At 41.1% G+C, this 24,334-nt stretch overlaps 1 protein-coding gene across 3 annotated transcripts in view; it reads right to left on the minus strand.

Moving 5' to 3' along the window:
* Positions 1-24,334, minus strand: part of LOC110451175 (cGMP-dependent protein kinase 1-like) — a 109,073-nt gene that overhangs the window by 64,820 nt on the left and 19,919 nt on the right. Inside the window, exons 1-2 of one of the 3 annotated variants that reach the window (XM_021499045.1) lie at positions 18,651-18,964; positions 250-416 (exon numbers count right to left, since the gene is read on the minus strand). In XM_021499045.1, the coding sequence (XP_021354720.1) occupies positions 250-416; positions 18,651-18,949 (466 nt within the window). In that variant the 5' untranslated portion in view covers positions 18,950-18,964. Of the gene's footprint in view, positions 1-249; positions 417-7,169; positions 8,222-18,650; positions 18,965-24,334 lie in introns of those variants that run through there. The other 2 variants (XM_021499046.1, XM_021499044.1) reach the window with 2 other exon arrangements.

Below are 24,334 nucleotides of genomic sequence, written 5' to 3' on the forward strand. Positions count from 1 at the left end.
TTGAATGATCAATAACAATAAATCAAAACTTAACAGGATTGGAGATATCTTGTCGTTCGCTATTTATTTGCCCCATATCTCAAATGTGTGTTGCTAAATTCTATATTCCTATTTTATTTGTTCTTTCAACTTCTTTATCAACCATTAATGATGTTATTGTTTAAAGCTAAGTTGAAGGAAGATAACTATTCTCATGATATGCTCACGACACACTACGAGTTCGATAATTGTAAGCGTTATGGCCCTTACCTTCCATTACGTAAACCAGAGAGCCCACCTCGCCCTCGTTGATGATGAGACTGTCCTGAGTGTACTCGACTGGATACATACAGTCCACGATCTCCCGGATTTGACCCATGTCCAGGTTTTTCATGAAGTCGTTGTCAAGGATCGCTTGTCTTATTAGGTCCCTAGTACTGCAATATAAAAACACAGTTCTATTTAGTGCAATTAATGGTTTCTTTAAAATGATATTCCGACACACAGTAAACAGCCCGACACACCGTAACACCGTAAACAGTCCCACCAAACTTCGATTTTTTTAATAATCTCAAAACAAATCATTGCGCTTGTACATGTCATTGTTTCAAAATATCTGTTACAAATTACAAACTCTTCAAATTGTTGCTTATCTTATAATAAGGAGACAAACCATCACCTATAGCAGTTTTGTTTCATAAAATGAATTTGTGTAGCATGTTGAAGTTCGTTAAATCCTTATTCTTAAATATGATTTCGGTTATATCAAAGCAATCTAAATATCCCATCAACATGATATACATGTATACTCGTTCGATAAGCTCGTGACTTATTTCTCAATCAGCTTTTCCCTGAAGTCGCTGACAGCGTACATGAACATACATAAATAAGTATGTTTCAATTCTCGTGTAAATAATTTGTATTTCATTCCACCAAGAACAATGAGTAAAGTTAGTCCATTTCCTCTACGGGATTTTTCTTAATTAGAAGGGAAATGAATATTGCCTATGACTATTAACTCAAGCCCCCTCGTCGACCCTTCTAATCATTTTTTCCCCCTTCCTACGGAAACTCAAATTATCCCCATAGGCCTAACTTATCATATTTAACAGTGTATCTCAACTCTATTCACATGATTCTCCTCATACCCCCCCCCCCCCCCCCCCCNCCCCGAAATGTCATGCAATGATGAAAGTTTAGATCTATTTCCCTTGCGAGCCATTTAATTCTCTCTACAGAACATCAAGTATTCTTGGGGTTGTTATGTCGTAATCATCAAGTTTATAATCGGCCGAACATTATATTACACATCATCATACCTTAATAACACCGGAAGAAATGCTGTTGCCAATAATACTAATGATCACTGTACCCTTGGTTCGGTAAGATGTAATGCACTCAACACTATACAGATCGAATAACGTTATATCAGGTAAGTAATGACACGGCGGTCAGCAATACTAGAGACCACCATATACCTTGGCCAGGTAAGTAATGACACGGCGGTCAGCAACACTAGAGACCACCATACCTTGGCCAGGTAAGTAACGACACGGCGGTCGACAATACTAGAGACCACCATATATTGGCCAGGTAAGTAACGACACGACGGTCAGCAATACTAGAGACCACCAAATACCTTGGCCAGGTAAGTAATGACACGGCGGTCAGCAACACTAGAGACCACCATACCTTGGCGAGGTAAGTAACGACACGGCGGTCAGCAACACTAGAGACCACCATATACCTTGGCCAGGTAAGTAACGACACGACGGTCAGCAACACTAGAGACCACCAAATACCTTAGCGAGGTAAGTAATGACACGACGGTCAGCAACACTAGAGACCACCATACCTTGGCCAGGTAAGTAACGACACGACGGTCAGTAATACTAGAGACCACCAAATACCTTGGCCAGGTAAGTAATGACACGGCGGTCAGCAATACTAGAGCCCACCATATACCTTGGCCAGGTAAGTAATGACACGGCGGTCAGCAATACTAGAGACCACCATATACCTTGGCCAGGTAAGTAATGACACGACGGTCAGCAACACTAGAGACCGCCATACCTTGGCGAGGTAAGTAACGACACGGCGGTCAGCAACACTAGAGACCGCCATACACCACCATATACCTTGGCCAGGTAAGTAATGACACGACGGTCAGAAACACTAGATACCGCCATACCTTGGCGAGGTAAGTAACAACACGGCGGTCAGCAACACTAGAGACCGCCATATACCTTGGCCAGGTAAGTAATGACACGGCAGTCGGCAATACTAGAGACCACCATACCTAGGCCAGGTAAGTAACGACACGGCGGTCGACAATACTAGAGACCACCATATACCTTGGCCAGGTAAGTAATGACACGGCAGTCAGCAATACTAGAGACCACCATACCTAGGCAAGGTAAGTAACGACACGGCGGTCAGCAACACTAGAGACCACCATACCTTGGCCAGGTAAGGAACGACACGGCGGGCAGCAACACTAGAGACCACCATATACCTTGGCCAGGGAAGTAATGACACGGCGGTCAGCAATACTAGAGACCACCATATACCTTGGCCAGGTAAGTAACGACACGGAGGCCAGCAACACTAGAGACCACCATATACCTTGGCCAGGGAAGTAATGACACGGCGGTCAGCAATACTAGAGACCACCATATACCTTGGCCAGGTAAGTAATGACACGGCGGTCAGCAATACTAGAGACCATTACCATTACAATCCATTTATGTAAGATGGCGGAGAACATAGAGTAGGATAAAAGATGACATCATAGCAATGTTGACAACATACAAAAGAAAATATATAATCATTGTCAGTGGCACAAAGCTGGAACATACACGATTGCTCAGATATTAAGTATAGACTTTCTTTTAGAAGTAGCCTGAATTAGATACTTACTAAGGTTTCTCAATTGTTTTACATTTTATTTTTACATTTTTTCAAGTAACGACACAGCGGTCAGCAACACTAGAGACCACCATATACCTTGGCCAGGTAAGTAACGACACGGCGGTCAGAAATACTAGAGACCACCATACCTTGACCAGGTAAGTAACGACACGGCGGTCAGCAATACTAGAGACCACCAGACCTGGGCCAGGTAAGTACCGACACGGCGGTCAGCAACACTAGAGACCACCATATACCTTGGCCAGGTAAGTACGACACGACGGTCAGCAACACTAGAGACCACTATACCTTGGCCAGGTAAGTAACGACACGACGGTCAGCAACACTAGAGACCACCAAATACCTTGGCCAGGTAAGTAACGACACGACGGTCAGCAATACTAGAGACCACCATATACCTTGGCCAGGGAAGTAACGACACGACGGTCAGCAACACTAGAGACCACCAAATACCTTGGCCAGGTAAGTAACGACACGACGGTCAGCAATACTAGAGACCACCATACCTAGGCAAGGTAAGTAACGACACGGCGGTCAGCAATACTAGAGACCACCATACCTAGGCCAGGTAAGTAACGACACGGCGGTCAGCAATACTAGAGACCACCATACCTTGGCAAGGTAAGTAACGAAACGGCGGTCAGCAAATTAAGACCACCATACCTTGGTCAGGTAAGTAGTGACACGGTGGTCAGCAATACTAGGGACCACAATACCTTGGCCAGGTAAGTAATGACACGGTGGTCAACAATACAACAGACCACCAAACCTAAATCAGATCAGCAATACTAAAAACCACTATACTACAGGTAGGTAAGGGGGTGACGCGGTGCTCAGCAGTTCAAGACGCCGATATATTCAGTGAAAGAAACCTCTATACCAGGACCATTCAGTGATTGAAAAGGCGTAATACGGTCAAAACAGAGACATAATTTCACGTATATCATTCATTGTTCTTAATTGTAACGAAATTTTAACAGCGAGAGGTTCTTGTATGTACATACATCTTATGTGTACAGTTTGGCTTCCGGTTGAGCAACAAAAGTTTCCAAACTGTTAAACTTGGTGAGACATGTGCACGTGTCCAGCGAGTTATCAAAAGAGCCTGTTTTATATCAGGACGGAAGGCACAACGACAAAACAGATATAAAACGTCTGCTTTCTAAATTCACTCGCTATAAAAGATAACCAATTGCTGATTAAATCCGGAGGTATTTAGGCGGTTTTATATCCAACATATTTAACGGAATATGTACAGTTATTTAAACAGTAAAATAGTCGGGAATAATGGCGAGGAATTGTTCAATTTTTCTACAGAGCGTGCCACGACTGTAATTGTACCAATACGTTGGTTATCATTGGTCTAGGAGTTCTTATGTCAGAGGCTCATCAGCTCCACAAATCGCTGTGTTTACAAGGCAACCAGGCAGGTGGCTTAACATAATAGATATACTCTAAGATTTACGCTCTGATATCTACGATAAATCACCCAATGGTAAGCTTCATCAGATTGATATGGAAGCTCGCGCGCCAGTAACCGACCGGAAACTCGGATCAATTCAATTATTTACAGGATTGAAAATAAAGCACGTACACATTCCAACCGCTACACTGTGTGGACACACGTGCACCCTGGCTGTCGATACTGTAACATACATCTGACGGATTCGTTCGTGGTAAATCATTGTAACATGGCGGTGTACCTGTTGTTCGTGAAACCTTTATAACAAGTCGTAATCAGCGGCACACGCGACTCGTGACTACATAAAACATCATAACAAGTAATGATCGATGTTATTGGGATTCTTCTGTTTCTTTGAAAATTAAAATCGACTTGTAAACTGAATAAATATACGAGGTGCCCACACAAAATTCAGCACGTCTAAGATTTTAATATTCATAGCCAGATAACGACAAAAATGGCGTCAATATATGATTGATTTTATAGCATATCACGACTAAAACATTAAAAACACATGCTGTTATATATCTTCTTCGTGTTTCGTGCGGGTGGTATGATTATACCGTGTCCATAACTTCCTACTTGTTTTCGTTCATACCCATATGAAATTGAACTGGTAAGAAACGTAACAATAAACTTAGTAGTTGATGACGAACTCGAGCAAACAGTGGACATCACGTACCGAGTGTCCATGTATTTAGTGATGAAATCGTTGGTAGGTAGTGCTTAGTTCGATACTGTACCGGAACTATATACCGCACGATAACACAGTTTACAAGTAAAATACTACCGACCTATTACATTATGTACGTACCATATTAACGATTCGTCTGACTAATTAAAGTTCATGCTATAATGAACACCGCTAATATCTGACGTCATTATCATATCTCCAGGCACAGACTCTTTAATGAAACAATATATAGCTGTATTCACCACGAATCGAAGATAAAAATGTCTTGATATCTTTGATTTAGTTGATCTAAAGTAAACAGCACATCTCTACAGTTTTAAGATGTGGGTCGGGGTCGGAGATCCAAAGAATGCTATGTATCTGCTTTGCGTTACTGCGGAGCATTACATAATCACGGAAAAGGAGTTTACAAAACGTCATTCATTTGATTCATTGACTATTATAGTTACATATACTGTACCACAAAACAAGGGCATTACAACACGTGTACTCTAGATAGCGGACATGGATCTGTAAGACAATTTGTTAATGATAAAAGAAACGGAGAATCATGCTCCGTAGCCCGTGTGAACGATGCTAACGAGATAACGGACATGCTTGCAGTACTGTGGACCGCACGTGTTGGTGAGTGCATGTTGCCACTGTCCGACATGCATCCCGTCCTACAGTCATACTCGCCGCTAGAAGGGATAACTGTAACCCGAGCGATACGAATGATGAGCAGCTCAATCCCGGCCTGTGTCAGTAAATCGCTCTTTAAAACATATCGCAGGTTTTGTAGGAAAGCGTTTGATGTAAGAAGCATGTTTGTGAAGCGTTATCAGACGGATGGCAGTTTATTGAAACGGAATGTTCCCCTGTATCTACAGCTTATCACGATAACTGATTTACAATAAGTAAATCTAAAAATAAACTTGGAAGTGAAATGTTCGCTTATCTTATCGCCAAATCCACAAACATTTCTCAACCGGATCACATTTAGATTTATAAAAAACAACATTTCGGGACATCTTTATTCGTCTGTTTGTTTCTAAAGCGTTGTTCATGTCTCATGTGCACGCGCATAATTAACGTTACATGATGTGGGGTATATGCACGTGTAATTGGTGTATGATCTGGGGTACATAAACGGGTCGCAATGGCGGTAGAGATAACCTAACATCAAACCTGTATCTACAGAATCGACTGGGCTAATTGGCGGAGAACATGGAGGTAGATACTGCGCTATCGACAGCTTCCTGGCTCCATGTCCAAGATCTTATCTCTGGACAAGGCGCGTGCGGCATAGTCGGGGTTTTGCACGTGTAGTTGTGGACACATGTGCTATCTATATTTTGATTTTGTTGAACTGTTTCTCTCGCTAACCTACATCCCATACTAAGAAGTACGTACAGAGTAACGTTTACACGTTACGACGGTGAAATTGTTATAACACGTTACGGTGGTGGAGTGAACTATCATAGTTATATAGACCTTTGTTTCATCATATCTAACTCGAGCAAGTAAATTTCATAATTTTGAAAATAAGGTAGAGTTAGAAAAATATAATAACAATGGATGGATACTAGTTTAGGACCTTCTTTCTACCATAATTACATTGTATTGTCATTATACTGTAATTATATTAATGTCGAGTGACCGTTGTTGTCATTATCAAAAGAGTCAAGCCGTGTAGTTTTACTGTTTTACACCGCGGATGTACTAGTATGTCCGTAATAGTGGAGCACGAATTAAAGGCGCCAATCATCAATCTACCATGTTCCATATTTCAGTATGTTAACCAATCAAAATAACGGAGGTGCTATTCACCCTCTTAATTAACACGCATGTTTAACCAGGAGAAATGTCGGTTAACGGACGGCTTGGGAGTTAATATACACTGGCAATTGATGAAGAAATGCACACTTGCGCAGCCTCTTTTGAAGTTGCTGTATCTTAATGAACACAAGTTTCACACCTAGATAAACATGTATCTAACCTAAAAAAAACTGCACTTCCGGTTCGGTTGCCAACAAGTGGCACGATGTTGTTCAGTGTTGCGCGTGCCACCGAATCGAACAGCATGCAATACAACAGGAACTCTTGAATAATACGGGTACTTACGGTGGTGACTTAGGAATTCGTTTAGCCTTATATAAACTCAACACAGAATGACATGCAGGTTCGGCAGATATGGCTGTCCTTTTGATACGCTCCCTCGTCATGGCCATCCGTTTTTTCACAGGTGGTGTTGCAGGCTTCAAGATGGACCGGTACTTGTCCAACTCGTTCTGCAGTTTCTTAATGAGGACATCCTTCTCGTCCAACTCCGACTCTAACTCGTCAATGAGTTCGTCCCGTTGACGTAATTCCTCTATCTTTTCATTCAGTGACATCTGTAAGTCTCGGAGTGTCCCCATGGTATCACAACAGAACCTACACACACAGGGAGTACACTTTACTTACAGAGTCACAACGTCCTCGTCTGTCTCTATATCCTTTCCATTGTTATCCATAGGCAATTGTCATCAGACAGGAGTAATGAAGCATAATACTTCAGAAACAGAAGGAGGCTATGTAATACCGGCTGTCAACTGTAACAAGGGCCAGACTTACAGACACAGACCAATTAAAGCCAGGAAGTATCGTATATGTATATCACTGGTGGATTACACACTTCTGTAAAACGTATAATTACTGTGGTCATGTAGATCCTTTGTCCAGTCAGCCGTTTTGCCTTACCGTTGACGTTCAGTTTGCATTAATCAGTAATAACTTTTTTTCACATTGTGAACAAATAATCCATGACTTTGGGGAACAGTGTATGTACTTACATAGTGCACCGGAGTCATTTCGTATCACCATAGCAACTTAGGGAGTGCACTGAAGTCACCCTTATCACCAATTCCTGATCACGTACCCCCATCCCATGAAACTACACGCGGTGACGTAACTCCTATGAGGTACTAGTGGCTCGTGCCGTGGGCTTCACAGCACGCGATACAAGTTTTTGCTGCTCCAATACGCCCTTATTCCCGACACAAATGTTTGGAAATTTGTCGTGGAACTTGACTCCCCCGCGCGGAAATGAATGACCCAGCTGTTAGTGCACGTGAAACGTTGGCATACCCTCACGTGTAATTAGAAATGTAAGTATTTCAATTAGAGAGTGGGAACCTCTCTTCGCGGACACGTGGTGGTAACACGTTTACAGTAATTTTAAACATGAGTAGAATCCTCCAGCTAGCCTTAGTGTGTGGGTTATGTTACACTAACTCGGCTGTCACGAGACTATTTTCACTCCATTTACAAACAAGTTTGGTTTACTTTAATATTTGATACTTGTGTGTGAATAAGCCTGCCACTTGTAAGGCCTATGTGTGACACGGGTCAACGACTGCGTAGCTGAAGATGGCGACATCTAGCGACTGCTCCTCGTTATAAGAGGAAAGCATTAACTTTTCCGGTTCTCTCTATTATTTCAGCCAGGCACTTTATATATTATGCATAGAACCTATACAATCACCAATGATTAAAATCTGAATGAAGCCGACAATTTCACGGCATGCACACCTTTCAACCAAGAATCAATTCGTCATTACTGGTCCTGTTCGGGCCTACTAATGTCCACTGACTTGGAAAAAAGTTTTCCTTTGGTATTAACACATTGGCAACAATGATACACTTGGAATTATTGAACCAACATTCCACGGGAACACCTTATCTACGGACACCCCGAGAGATCCGAGTATGCTTGGAGCTTATATCTCCCACCAACAGGCGTCCGGAATGCGCCAAAGCCAACCTTACGGAGATGTTATTTAGGCCTATCGCGGAACCTTTCAAACGTTTTGTAAATGCCGTAGTGTCTTTACTGGGCGACCGGTAAGGTATTTGTGGAGGGTATATACAAAACCTCGACAGTAGGAGAGCCTCACAGCCCACTCATATCAAGCCGTAAAACTATAGTTTACATTTTGTTTCTTTAATGCCTAGAGATTCTCAAATCGTTCGCAACTTACAGTAAAGGTAAGAAGATCTAGAAATAACTTGCACGCGAACTAATGGTAAACAAATCACCAGCTGAAATGCCTTTTCCCCGTCCAGAGACAGGAGTGTATATAGGGGCTGCTGTGTCTGGCCGGTGGCCCCTGGCATTGCCCAGGTTCAGCTGGAGGATGCAATAGACACGCCCACGGCTCTTGACCATTAAAATCACCACAGAATGTACTAAATCGGATGAAACAAAAAAACAGCAATAAGTATCAAGGAAAGGGGCTAAGATTTCAACATTAACCCTCCCTATATATCATTCTTGGCTTGACAGAGAAAGAGGTCGACAATAAGCTTAGCTTCGACTTGCACTGCTCGCATTGGCACATTTCCTATAACGGCATCAATATTAGCTAATCGATTCAATCGAATATGTTTGTGCCACTAACACTGACAATGCACTGCTAAGATGACACAAATGAACGGTAACGCTAAAATTGACATTTATATGAGCAGTGTATGTACCCGAAACGAACGGAGCCTCGGGTTTGACAACCAAAACCTCACCTCTCGGGTTGGATATTTCTCTGTCTCATCCCCCAGGTAGGGGACGATTCTATTATTAGAATGTACCTGGAACATTTATAAACATTGACAAAAACTACGTACTACTGCGGATACAATTCCAAAATATTTTTAGTCATATGTCTCGACTGTATAGTTTAAAAAAGAAACATCATGAACTGGCTGTATCATTGATAGGCGTCGTAGACCATTGTCCTACGTCACAGATCATCTTTTGTCAAGAGTGTCTATACAGCCGCAAATACGGTGAGACAATTATGTGCTAAATACGTTTTCAGAGACCACTCCGCGCACCTGCCGGCTGTCGTACTGAGCTATTGCAGGTGTGTAAAGAACAGTACGGGCCGTAAAGTCGTACACGTGGGCTAATATCAGTGCATGTATAAATTTTATTATTTCGAATACGATTGTCATGTATGAGCTTTAAAGAGAGCCTGTACTAGTTGATCGATACCTTACAAAGACGTGCCGGATCCGTCGGCCACACAGGAATGGTAATCACGCCTATCTACCGCTAATTATATAACCATATGATTGCAACTTTGTCCAATTAAATGAATCACTGCTCGGAGTGAAGGCAGGTGCGACATCCGACATTGATGGCAATTCGCCTCAGTCATTCCTCCTCCTTCCCGTCACACCTCGTGTCCAGGAGTAAGCACGGCTAGCTAATTACAACATGCCAGTACAGGGATTTGCGTATGAGGAACGTCCATAGAGGACACATTCAAGTGTAAGACGTTACTGAGAAGTGCCAGACGTCACATCGGATATTCCAGAGAGCCTAAACTGCTTACGGAAAATTACAAATATCGCATATCGTTCACTCCTTCGTCCGCTTGGAAATTGTAGAAGACATCACAACAGAAGCCTCATTACTGGTTCATATGTACCATACAAACAAAATAAGCGTATGAATGACTCCGATTGATATTATAGACAAACTAAGCTTATGACTAAACCCGATTGTCCTCACATAAGAATAACAATTTGATCGACCTCATAAGCTCGCAAGAGACTGATTGATCCCGTCATTGAATCCTTATGTTAATCACTCGAGTTTGATTAATTAAATTGCAATTGCTCTTGATATTATACGCAATTAAAATGTTCCATGTTTATACCATCTTAATGAAAATCGTATAATCGATATCTTTGTGAAGTATTTTTGTCCTTACGAAAAAGATGCCCCCGTAATAAATGAAAGGCATGATATAAATGTCTGAGATGCGATTTTCGTTACCGCCTGCGTAGTAATCGGTACGCTTGACCAGAAATAGCCAGTTTCAATTTGGACTAAAACGGCTTAAAAAATCTTGAGGAAGGCCGAGGACAGCCATTTGAGTCGAGACACGGAGAAGTGGCAGAGGAAGCAATGTGAACATTTTCTGGCGAGCCACGTGGTAGTGGTGATATTCTTTCTAGAATTTTGGGTTAGGTCACCGTAGGAGTACAAGTAACTTGTCGTACTACACATATAGGTAAGCTCCAAACTCGTCACTTTCGCTATGTAATGCAATTTGATGTTCTTGTCGATTATTATTTGAGTAATCTTTTACGGCACACACCTGACAAAAGGTAAGAATCCTATTAGCACAGAACATAACAAATATTTAAACTTTAAACTATTCAAATATGCGGAACACAGGTGTCTTGTACTGAATTAAAATAAAGTTAATAATTTTATTGTTGTTTTCTATTCTGGGATTTAAGAAGTAAAAAACTAAGCACAAAGATACCAATAATTCACAAAATATTACAAACTATCAAAATGTACTAGCTACTTTCTTACCAGAACGGCTCATCTTGTGAGAAGGGTACATCTGTTCGAGTACTCTAAGCACTGTTTGTCCTATTTGTATCGAGACGTTCCTAAATTCATCGCTCCAATCCACCTTCTCTAAATTGCAAATAAAGTTTTAGAATAAATCCTTCAATTGTATAACCATATAGCTCATCTCTTTAGGACCATGTCCCTATGGTCCACGCATGCGCCAATCTAGTCAGGTCACAAAAGTAGACCTTTGAATTAGGCAACACACTTTAAGTGCAAAAAAAACTCTTTCTAAATAGATTAATACTTGACAAGGAATCTTCATGTAATTTGGTTTACTAGAATAGGGTATGCCCCTTTTATGAAACACCAAAAGGAACGTAGAGAATATACCCCCCTCTGGATTCACATGTACGCTGGGTCTTGCTTGAGTTAATTAGTGAATGACATTCCTGCCAGTTTCCAAGATGGATGACCGTGGGTGTACGTCTCAATATGTACTGTTAAGTATTACGGATGGGGAAGTAATTAACTAAATAGGGCACCTGCCATCCTGTAATAGGCCCTCAGTAGGGCGGCACCAGTCTCGAGTACCTTAACACATCATCACGGCTAGCCCCGGGACTCCCGTCATGTCCAATACTACAATGTAATGCCCACTACTAAGCCGTTAATAGCCCGTCAGAACCGAGAAACAAGTGGGTGATGGCGTCATACAGTATACAACGTAGCATCAAGTTCCCCATTCTATTTAGGTACTGCAACAAGCTAGCACAGTTTTGACTACTCAGTAAGTACTACACTTTTTGTAACGGTAACTCTATCGTCATGGTGATAGCTTGTGGGGATGGGACACAATGGGCATGCAGTTTTCGATTTGTATCTACAATTTTTGTATCTACTGTTAAGCTGCTTATCTGGAAGCTCAATAGACATTTTTAATAAAGGTCCGCAGAAATCTGGTTCGTAATGCACTATCACAGAACAGACAAATTTGAAATGCTGAACATTTGGTTTCTTTGGAAGGGTTTAATAAACAAAATATAGTATATACACATACTTCAACAGCTAGCCTGTACTACTGTGGTTTGATGATCAATTTGACAGCCCCCGGTCCTCTCCCACAAAGTATTCAATATGTCTTTTAATATTATAGTATTCAAAATTTGAAAATAATTAAACTATCTAAAATATAATACAATTGTATTTGCCTCTGTTGCGGTAGCGCATGCCGACCCAGGCGCCTGTGGAATTTTCATGGTTATTGCAAACTCAACCCCTTCGACATCAATGAGTAACGATGCCAACATGAAGGGACAGGACAGACACTGTAAGGGAATTGTATGGCTTTTCATTGGCTAGTGCCGATACGGCGTACAACATGTGATCAACAAAAACAACAGCGTGGGTGGTCCAAACGCAAGAGTGCCCTCGCGAGTTGTTCCCGAACACGATTCGAGCTCGTTACCATACAGCTTCAGGAATAAGAGCACTCTTATCGTCAAAGAAATAACTTAGCAAGCTGTACAACAAATCTGCACACACCATCCAGGGGTCGACACTAACGGTAGACCGGAGGACCGGGTCCACCAAAATCTTGGACGGTCCACTTAATCTCCAAAGCTGGTAGACCGCCAGTCCACCACANATCGTATTAATAAGCGATCTGTTGGTGCCCCGTATGTGGAGGTCTGATAAGGATGTCGATAACAGACCAGAAATATCACAGATCTGTATGACAGTTGGACCGGTGCAGGTGAAACGAGCCACATGGCACTTCTCTCACCTCCTACCCTAGACTGATCGCTGTTCCAGACATTTCCCACAATGGATACGCCAGACCGCCGCCATGTTTTCCCACTTTTCAGGCTTGAGTGACGTCATCAGCGTCAGCAACAGAACCCGGTGATATGTACCGACCGTGTTCTCCGTACCCCTGCCGCAGAATGGCAAAAAACTTCAAACTCTTCAACAAACAAATCCATGTTTTTCAATAAAAATATATCTGTGAGTTGGTATGGCTGACGGTAGTGTATCTATCACGTGTAAGCCTCGACAAGTGTCGTCGTGAAGGCTAAGTTCGTGGTAATTAACACAGGGAAGCTAAGACAGCCAAACACTGACATATGATCCAGACTTATATGTATACATAAAGCTAGTAACATTGAGAATGTACCTCAAAATTCTGTTACAGGTGCTAAAACGAAATTCCTCGCAAATCTCACTTTGGAAAAGAATTTGTAAATCATTCGTTGCAAAACTTGAATCCCTGAAATCTTTCTTAGTGTGAATTCGCCGCATATTTGCTTTAATGACATAGTATGGGTTGGGACGACCTTGCTAACTCCCCAATCCCGCTTACATTCCGACATTCCGGTTTTCATACAGTCTTTAACTTATAATAAGACCCAGTGTAGAAGGTAAGAACAAGGATTGGTGTGTCCGACTATAGACAGAGACCGGATGCACCACAACTCGATCAAGCTCACGCTTGGTAACTTCATAGATATAAAAAATATTACAACAATTCTGAAATACAGTGTAATGGGGGTTTTTCAATTGATATTAATCACCAGCATTTCCGTTCTTTTGTTGGTTGCTTCGACCACTGGAAGCGCTGAGACATTTAACATACTTGATTTGTAAATATTCCCGAGACACAGGCAATGCTTATAATTGATTAATAGTGTCTCTTTACGGTGGGCGTCACTTCTGACTATCAGTATATCGATTTAACAAAAAAAATCAGCGATTAGCTGATGATACAATAATGTACATATCAAGATCTTCATTCCGTTGTACAACCCTTAAATAAACCTGCCAATCAAAAAAAGCTGTTACTGTAGATATAACACGTGAATGTATTCCTGTCGGAAAATATCCGGGTATTTCCGTCATACTTGAGGACTGAGGACCAATCATGGCGTGACGTCAAATTCAAATTATGACGGAAATTCTCGAAGGGTTTCCGATTAACGGGTTTTAGCTGACGGAACTGGTGAATCTGCTCCCTCAAAATAGGCTGCCCCACCATTTGGTAAAACAGTTTAAAACGTTTCATATTCAGAACATATTATTTGATAGAAACATTGCATGTATCATGTTCAGATTATTGACAGTAACGATTATGTGTTTCGTCCAGAACATAGAAGCTGGGTAAGAAAGCTATACGATTGTTGTGCGAGTCCAACGAATGGCCATTGTCACACAAAACTGACCAATCAGCGAACAGGGTTTGCGAAATATAAAACTCAATGGACATTTTTCAATTATGACGTCATGAATAGGTCGACATGTTTTTATTGTGATGTCAGGAAATCGTCTTGTGTCATCATGTTTTCTGTATCTACAATGTATCTGTTCTCTTAATAACGTGTTTTTATAAATTACATATTCTATAATTCTATAATCGTGACACTTACTCGTTAAAATTTTATCACTAATGGACTTCTGTGAAGATAAATATGTGGTTATATGGACCAGAGAAAGTGGTGTTAACCGAGAACTCATAAACAATATGGGACGTATAAATACTGTACGGCGGAAAGTACTGCATTCGGCAGAGTATTGTGACGTTACAATTGAAATGACGTCACAAAAAGAATATTTACATGCTGGTTCTAAAAATAGTTATACCGAGTCAATATTATTCAGTTATGGCCTTTGGCTGAGGTCGATACCTGGATTTATCAACCCGAGAAAAGATATATTAACCTCGGACGCGCAGTCCGATGTCAATATATCTTTTCTCGGGTCGATAAATCCAGGTATCGACCAGAGTCAAAGGCTACAATTATTTTATTATTTTCAAAACAGTAATGTTAGCAATCTGAAACAAAAATCACCGCAAAAATCTACGGAAGCGGGACGATGCGTTTGTTTGGAGTCGCGTCATAATTCTTTTTTTAGAAACCCCCAGTCCTTCAACAAAAATCACGTGCTCCAAGTCAATATCGGTTTTTATCGGTGGACACGTGATGCATTCCTGGCCAATCAGTTGTCGGGAATATTATGATAAAATAATAATACAAATTATCGACCTCTGCGTGATTATGACTCAACCAATGAGAAAGTAGGGAAAATGATCAAAATATCCATCAACTTAGGAAATATACATGCAACTGTTATTCATTAAGAAACAAAGACTAGGCTCCGTCTCTGTCAGAAATAGATTTCTCAACTACAATAGTTCTATAAAGGTTGACGTTGTTTACACATCCCGTAGTCGTGACGTAACGGTTTTACATATGTACATACACGTGTATTACTCTCGCTATTCATTAATTGGTTTACACAGACACATCATGACTAAGCACTGAAATTCGTAATAATCCTACAGCCGTGTCATTACGATATTTGATTTAGTTTCCATGGTAGTTTAGCTGGTAACGATAGACAAACCACATGCATGTTCGTTACTTTGTAGTCGTCTGGGTTTTTAGTGTTTAACTAATGATATCAGATACCTTATATCTGATATAAGATTGTCAACTTTTACCCAATAAATACTTTGCGATGCAAAGGTTAACATCTGTTTAACATGTGCGTCTAGTTTTGTACCTGGTTGTATACATGTAATTACATATGTTATACCTGGAATTACACCTGTCATTATATCCTCGCGACGAATAGTCGAGGGTTACAGGGCCCATACGTTCGTACGTACGTACGTACATGTCCCAAACGGCGTTGCCACTCTAGATCTACATACTTCATTTCTTATCGATGGTCACAAATCTTCACACACATCCTCACAAGCATCACCTCTTGAAAGAGTTCGCGTTTCAACCTTTAGCAGTCAAAAACTAAGTCAGTGTTACTATAAATAGAGTTCAAAAGAAATAGGTCTCCAAACTTTATTTCCATTCGGATCTTCACTTAACTTAACACAACGTGTTCATAAACATCACCTCTTGTTCTACTTCACGTTTTGACCTTCTGTGATCAAAAACTAGGTCACCGTATCTATAAATAGAGCTTGATAGAAATTGCTCTATAGACTTCATTTCTTTTCTGATCGTCGAGAAGCTTCACACATATATTCACAAACATCATCTCTTGTACAAGTTCGCATTTCGAGAAAGTATTCGTACTGTCACGGTTCCTTGCTCAGTTTGTTGTGCATGTACCTAAACCATAATGTTATACATGTGAATACACCTATCATTACCTATGTTATACCTGTTATTACACCTATCATTACCTATGTTATACCTGTGAGTACACCTACCTATGTTATACCTGTTGGTACACCTATCATTACCTATGTTATACCTGTTAGTACACCTATAATTTCCTATGTTATACCTGTTAGTACAACTATAATTACCTATGTTATACCTGATAGTACACCTATAATTACCTATGTCATACCTGTTAGTACACCTATCATTCCATATGTTATACCTGTTATTACACCAATCATTACCTATGTTATACCTGTGAATACACCTATCATTACGTTTGTTATACCTGTGAGTACACCGATCATTACATATGTTATACCTTTTATTACACCTATCATTACCTATGTTTTACCTGTGAGTACACCTACCTATGTTATACCTGTTAGGACACCTATCATTACCTATGTTTTACCTGTGAGTACACCTACCTATGTTATACCTGTTGGTACACATATCATTACCTATGTTATACCTATGAGTACACCTATCATTACCGATGTTATTCCTGTTATTACACCTATCATTAGCTATGTTATACCTGTGAGTACTCCTACCTATGTTATACCTGTTCGTACACCTATCATTACCTATGTTATGCCTGTGAATACACCTATCATTACCTTTGTTATACCTGTGAGTACACCGATCATTACATATGTTATACCTTTTATTACACCTATCATTACCTATGTTTTACCTGTGAGTACACCTACCTATGTTATACCTGTTGGTACATGTATCATTACCTATGTTATACCCGTGAGTACACCTATCATTACCTTTTTTTATACCTGTGTGTACACCTATCATAACCTATGTTATTCCTGTTAGTACACCTATAATTACCTATGTCATACCTGTTAGTACACCTATCATTCCATATGTTATACCTGTTATTACACCTATAATTACCTATGTTACACCTGTTAGTACACCTATCATTATCTATGTTATACCTGTTAGTACGCCTATCATTACATATGTTATACCTGGTAATACACCTATCATTACCTATGTGATACCTGTGAGTACACCTATCGTTATCTATGTTATACCTGTGAGTAAACCTATCATAACCTATGTTATACCTGTTAGTGCACCTATCATTACATATGTTATTCCTGTTATTACACCTATCATTACCTATGTAATACCTGTGAGTACACCTATCGTTATCTATGTTATACCTGTGAGTACACCCATCATTACTTATGTTATACCTGCGAGCACACCTATCATTACCTATGTTTTACCTGTGAGTACACCTACCTATGTTATACCTGTTGGTACATGTATCATTACCTATGTTATACCTATGAGTACACCTATCATTACCTATGATATACCTGTTAGTACACCTATCATTACCTATGTTAAACCTGTTAGTACACCTATAATTTCCTATGTTATACCTGTTATTACTCCTATCATTACCTATGTTATACCCGTGAGTACACCTATCATTACCGTTTTTAATACCTGTGAGTACACCTATCGTTATCTATGTTATACCTGTGAGTACACCTACCTATGTTATACCTGTTAGGACACCTATCATTACCTATGTTTTACCTGTGAGTACACCTACCTATGTTATACCTGTTAGGACACCTATCATTACCTATGTTATGCCGGTTAGTACCCCTATAATTACCTATGTTATACGTGTGAGTACACCTATCATTACTTCTGTTCTACCTGTTGGTACACGAATCATTACCTATGTTATACCTGTGAGTACACCTATCATTACCTATGTACTACCTGTTATTACACCTGTGATCACAAGTTTACGTAAAGCAGCATCTGCCTAGTAGATGTAATTTCCTCTGTTTAGTGTTTAGCTCTTTTACCGTCCAATTAGTTTCCATGTCTGCGGCACATCATATATCGCCAGCTTTGAATGTAAATTTAATGCCAGTACCAGTGTATCTTAGATCATTTGTGAGGAATCTTGCTATAAAGATACGACTTTATGTTTGTGTGGCCTAGAGGAATGTGGTTACAATAGACGTTAAGGTCTGCCGTACACCGTTTGATAGGGGCGTTGAACGGATTCATACTTACGCCGTATCTTTCGGAACTCTTCTAGGTTTAAACAGTGTAAGCATGGAGTCCGACTTTCCGGGTTCGGCGGAAATGGCGGTCCTCTTGCCCCTTGGCTGGATCAGACGGACTTGTTTGTGAGGCATTTCGTGAGCGGGCTTGAGCACGGCTTTGTATTTGTCAAGCTGGATTTGGAGTCTCTCAATCATCTGGTCCTTCTGATCCAGTTCGGCCTCCAACTCATCGATCAGTTCGTCCCTTTGAACTAACTCGTCAATTTTGTCCCTTAGCATCATCTGTAGCTCCCTCAGGGTTCCCATTGCCGGAGACCTTCACTTCTACTGTCCCCGGTGAAATCAAAAGAAATGCTAAATTGCTTGGATGGGTTCTCTACATAAGAGGGATACGTCCTCCTGCCAGTTCAAACTAACACGTTTTTGTCATATATGTGTTCACCAAAAAGGTTCCACACAGACTTTATACACTATATTCCAATTGTCTACTCATCGGTCATACCATGGACACTCAATGAAAATACCCCTCCTTGGTGCCATGGTTTAAATAGTTCCCACTGCTATCAGCATACATAATTCGTAATGTACTGCATTATCGCTGATCACATGTGATAAAGTAATAGTCTCGCAAGTCCCCGAAAGTTTCCATAACATATGCCCTTTCAACACTTACAATCGTCAGAGTTCTACATCTCCAGTCGATGATACACTTACAATGAAAATTATTTCCCCAGCATTTCCATTGAGACTTGTACGATACCAATAGATGAGCTAGCGATTCCAAAGGTTACTTGATAAAAGGGGACCAGTGGCCTCTTATCATCAAATTCATATTACCGCAACAACAGGAAAACCACTAAAATATCCATCATCCTCATAACTCTTCAGGAGAACGCTATCCGGACGTAACAACACCATCAAAGTTTGCTATATCTCGTAATAGCTAGGGCATCTCTGGATAAGCAACAAAACAACTTTGACTATCATAAGATCGAAAGTTATCTTAAGAATGCATCAACTATTGACAATAATCTTTTAAACAGTCCGAAAAATAATTACAAATTACTGGGCTGTATAAAAAGTCGGGAAAGGTTATGCCTGCCACGTGGTGCCTCGGACAAAAACTGTTTAGGGGGAGCCTGTTGGTAATACATTACAGCATCTCAACAAAGCATCACACATCTCAGATATTGTATCAAACGGTACTGGTCGGTTTGTGGCGCGCCAAGGCTGTGTAATTTGTCTGGTTAGCGGTAATAATGACCGGGTAGAGTCTAGTCTCATGTACAACCGTGGAAGGTACCCTTGTACAGCCGAATAGTGTAACCATCCGTATTGCCGTCAGGTGTCGCCTCTTGTTCTATCGTTACTTGTCGCCATCTGTAGACATTACGGGATACCGCCACTTTGCAGCCGCAACGTCTGGTCATCTTTACTGTCGTCAGGTGTCGCCACCTGTAGACGTTACGTTCCGCCACTTGTACAGCCGTAACGTGTATTCACCTTTACTAACGCCACCTGTAGACGTTACGTTTCGCCACTTGTACAGCCGTAACTTACGTCTACCCAACTTTTCCTTTTCTGTCGCCAGGTGTCGCCAGCTTTAGACGTTACGTGTTGCAGCCCCTGTAGTGATCAGATGTCAGCACTTGTTCAGCCGTTACGTATCGCTACCTGTACTGCCGTTAGATGTCGCCATCGGTACTGCAGTTGTGTGGTGGTTTATGACACACGGCTCCTGATCCTCTTTACTTGGTGATTTTACACTAATTTCAATATTCGTCAATCATTACGTCCAGACTACGTGTACGCACTAACCTGGCTTTGGCAGGCAATAGTCTCCACAGAACATGAACTACACTTTTTTCAATTCTAATTCTTGAAATCACGATTCAGTGTGACGGCAGTCTTGTATAACACGCCATCAACATGTTCTTTAGTACTGAAGCACCATTTGAGTCTCAGTCTATTTGCCTGGTTTTTTGCTTCCCCGTCAGCTTAACTTGTTTTTCTCTCTTGAGTTCCGTCGAATTAATAGTAATTTGAACGTGCTCTGCCGTTTTTGTCCCGAATATTGTGCTATTTTGAGATGCATGTAAACAGCAGAGGTCTGGATTGGTTGACTTTAGGTAACAATGATGAATTCATAAAATTGAAATGGAAGCCCAAACGGTAACTCTCCTCAAACAGATATGCTCGTCGAGTTTGAAAACGTACATTACAACAAAATACAGAAGTTCACAGAAGACTCTTCAAAATAATAGAAACATTTAAAGCCAATCGAACAACCAGCAAAAAGTCTCCAGCGTTGAGATCCGTGTTTCATCAAGTCGTCATACTAACGTCAATATCGTAGTCCCGCCCAATCGTCACCTTCACGGACTGGTCATCTGACAGAGGCAGCACGTGGAGTTTGGCGGTATTGGCGGGATGGAATTGGCAGGCGACGGCCAAGCTTGGCCAGCGTACCTGTCTGTCGGAGACAATAGATTTTCACAACACACGAACATACACTGAGTGTGTGCTAATAAGTGTTGTGGACCGAATGCTGACGAGGGATGAGGGGCGGGGGGAATGTCACCATGTCAGGACGGATTAGGGGCTGATGCCAGCACTATCTGATCTTGGCGCGCTCAAACCGAGCTTTTATGAATCACCTCCGCCAAGAAGGAACGTTCAACAGATCTAAGTATTGATAGCCATGTCTAAATACCCGTTGATGTATCGCTATGATTTATCAAAATACACATCGACTGGTTCATGTAGGTCAAATTAAACCTTCAGACCTGCCAATGAAGGATACATCGGCCACCAGCTTGGCCGGAATTATCCCGGCACCAATACGGTCCGAGCAAAGTGTCCGAAGTGGCGGGATCAACATTCCACGTATATCGTAAGGGAGCTGTTAAGATTCCGTTTGTCAATTATTAACCCCAGTCCAATTACACGTGCATTTTTATGGTAAATATGAGATTGTTTCATGCATCTCTTTATGAGGTATGTTAGGATATGTGAGTTGTGGAAATGGTAGTACGTAAGTCCAGCGTGAAATTGGCACGTTTAGATGAGCACGCGATAAATATGCGACGGTTTTACTTCACACAAAAAGATAGCACTATTTCTGACACGAGCTCTACTTGATACATAACACACGAGTTCAAACGGATACAGTTATCAACTACTTATGTTTCCGTGCTGTATCGAAAATCAAAAACTCAGAACTTGTGAAATTTATCAAATCCACCACATAACATACAATTATAGCTTTAATAATCTGGATTTCTTATTAGAGTTATCATTAGTAAAGCGATATTAAACAAGAGGCCCAGAGGGCCTGTATCGCTCACCTGGATATCTAAGCAATCATGGCAAAATATTCTCCAAATGAGATTCAAGGGAATATGCCAGACCCCAAGGCCAATCCTTGTTGCATATCTGCATTAGATTTTTCATACCCAGCAATTTTATGCATGGATATGGGGTGGGGATCTCAACTGTTTCCAAGCCGTGACTCAGAAACTAGGTCCCTTGGGTTGTGGCCAGACCCCAGGATCAATTCTAATATCATGACTGCATTTGTCTCTTTTTGCCCAGCATTTGTATAAATAGTTTTGGGTTTGGGGATCTCAACCGTTTTAAAGTTATAACCCAGGGGTTAAGTCTGCAAGGGTGTGGCAGACCCTGGGGTCGATTCTAATATCATGACAGCATTCGTCTTTTTATGCCCAACAATTGTATATAGAGTTTTGGGGTGGGGATCTTAATCATTTCTAAGTTATGACCCAGGTGTTAAGTTTCCAAGGGTGGGGCAGTCCCCAAGGCCATCATTGAATGTGCTTTCATCTCTTTATACCCAGCAATTGTATATATGGTTATAGGGTGGGGATCTCAACCTGTTTCCAAGCTGTGACTAAGAAACTAGGTCCCTAGGGGTTCGGTCAAACCCGTGTGTCTACTCTATAATATCATGACTGCATTTGTCTCTTTATGCCCAGCATTTGTACATATAGTTTTGGGTGGGGATCTCAACCGTTTTAAAGTTATGGCACAGGGACTATGTCTCGAAGGGTGGGGCCAGACCCTATGGGGCCATCCTGGAAGCAAATGTGCATTCTATTCTTTATACCCAGCAATTGTATATATGGTTATACGGTGTGGATCTCAACCATTTCCAAGTGATAAACTTTTATTAGCCCTACCCCTTAGCCCGGGGGGTCAGCCCCACCATTTGTACAATTTTGAATCCCTGCCTCCCATGAATGCTTCCGACCAAATATGATCAATTATAGCAATGTAGCCAAATTACCTTTTTTGGCCCCGCCCCTCAGCCCCATAGGGGTCGGCCACACCATTTGTACAATTTTGAATCCCTGCCTCCCATGAATGCTTTTGATCAAATATGATTGATATCCATTGCATAGTTCTACAGAAGAAGTCGTTTGTAGCAATGAAACCAAATTGCCCCCTTTTGGCCCCGCCCCTCAGCCCCCTGATGGTTCAGCCCAACCATTTGTACAATTTTGAATCTCCGCTACCTAGGGATGCTTCCAGTCAAATATGGTTGATATCTATATCTTAGTTCCAGAGAAGTCGCCATCTGGGGGGTCAACCACTCCATTTGTACAATTTTGAATACCCACCACCTAAGGATGCTTCCAGTTAAATTTAGTTAAATTCCAATAAGTACGAAGTTAAGAAGAAGAAGTCGTCTAAAGAAATCATCTCCCAGGATCCTGTGATTCCCAGTATATATCTCCCATGATCCTGTGATTCCCATTATATATCTCCCAGGATCCTGTTATTCCCATTATATATATCCCAGGATCCTGTTATTCCCAATTTATATATCCCAGGATCCTGTGATTCCCATCATATATCTCCCAGGATCCTGTGATTCCCATTATATAGCTCCTAGAATCCTGTGATTCCCAGTATATATCTCCCATGATCCTGTGTTTCCCTGTATATATCTCCCAGGATCCTGTGATTCCTAATTTATATATCCCAGGATCCTGTGATTCCCATCATATATCTCCCAGGATCCTGTGATTCCCATTATATAGCTCCTAGGATCCTGTGATTCCCAGTATATATCTCCCAGGATCCTGTGATTCCCATTATATATCTCCCAGGATCCTGTGTTTCCCTGTATATATCTCCCAGGATCCTGTGATTCCCAATATATATATATATCCCAGGATCCCGTGATTCCCAGTATATATCTCCCAGGATCCTGTGATTCCCAGTATATATCTCCCAGGATCCTGTGACTCCAAGTATATATCTTACCCGTATTTACCCGTATGCAACTCTAAGGATCCTGTGGGCACCCACTTATGTAACACCCCAAAATCATGTGATCACCAGTTGATGTCTCCCATGATCATGCGATTCCCATTCCCATTATATATCTTCCAGGATCCTGTGATAATGTAATAATAATATACAACATTTGATATAGCGCCCTATCTAGCTACAATGTGACATAAGCCACTCTTTACAGTACATATATATACAATTACAGTGGCGGATCCAGAGACCTATCTGGGGGGGTTTCCAAATTTTTCTGGGGGGTTTCCATGTGGGGAAAAATTGAGGAAAATGGTAAAAATACATGATTTTTAAAGAAAATTCTCAGGGTGGGGGGGTTTCCTGAAGCCCAAAAAACCCCTCTGGATCCGCCACTGAATT

This window comes from Mizuhopecten yessoensis, unplaced genomic scaffold, assembly GCF_002113885.1.
Source record: "Mizuhopecten yessoensis strain PY_sf001 unplaced genomic scaffold, ASM211388v2 scaffold5859, whole genome shotgun sequence".
NCBI classification, from domain to species: domain Eukaryota; kingdom Metazoa; phylum Mollusca; class Bivalvia; order Pectinida; family Pectinidae; genus Mizuhopecten; species Mizuhopecten yessoensis.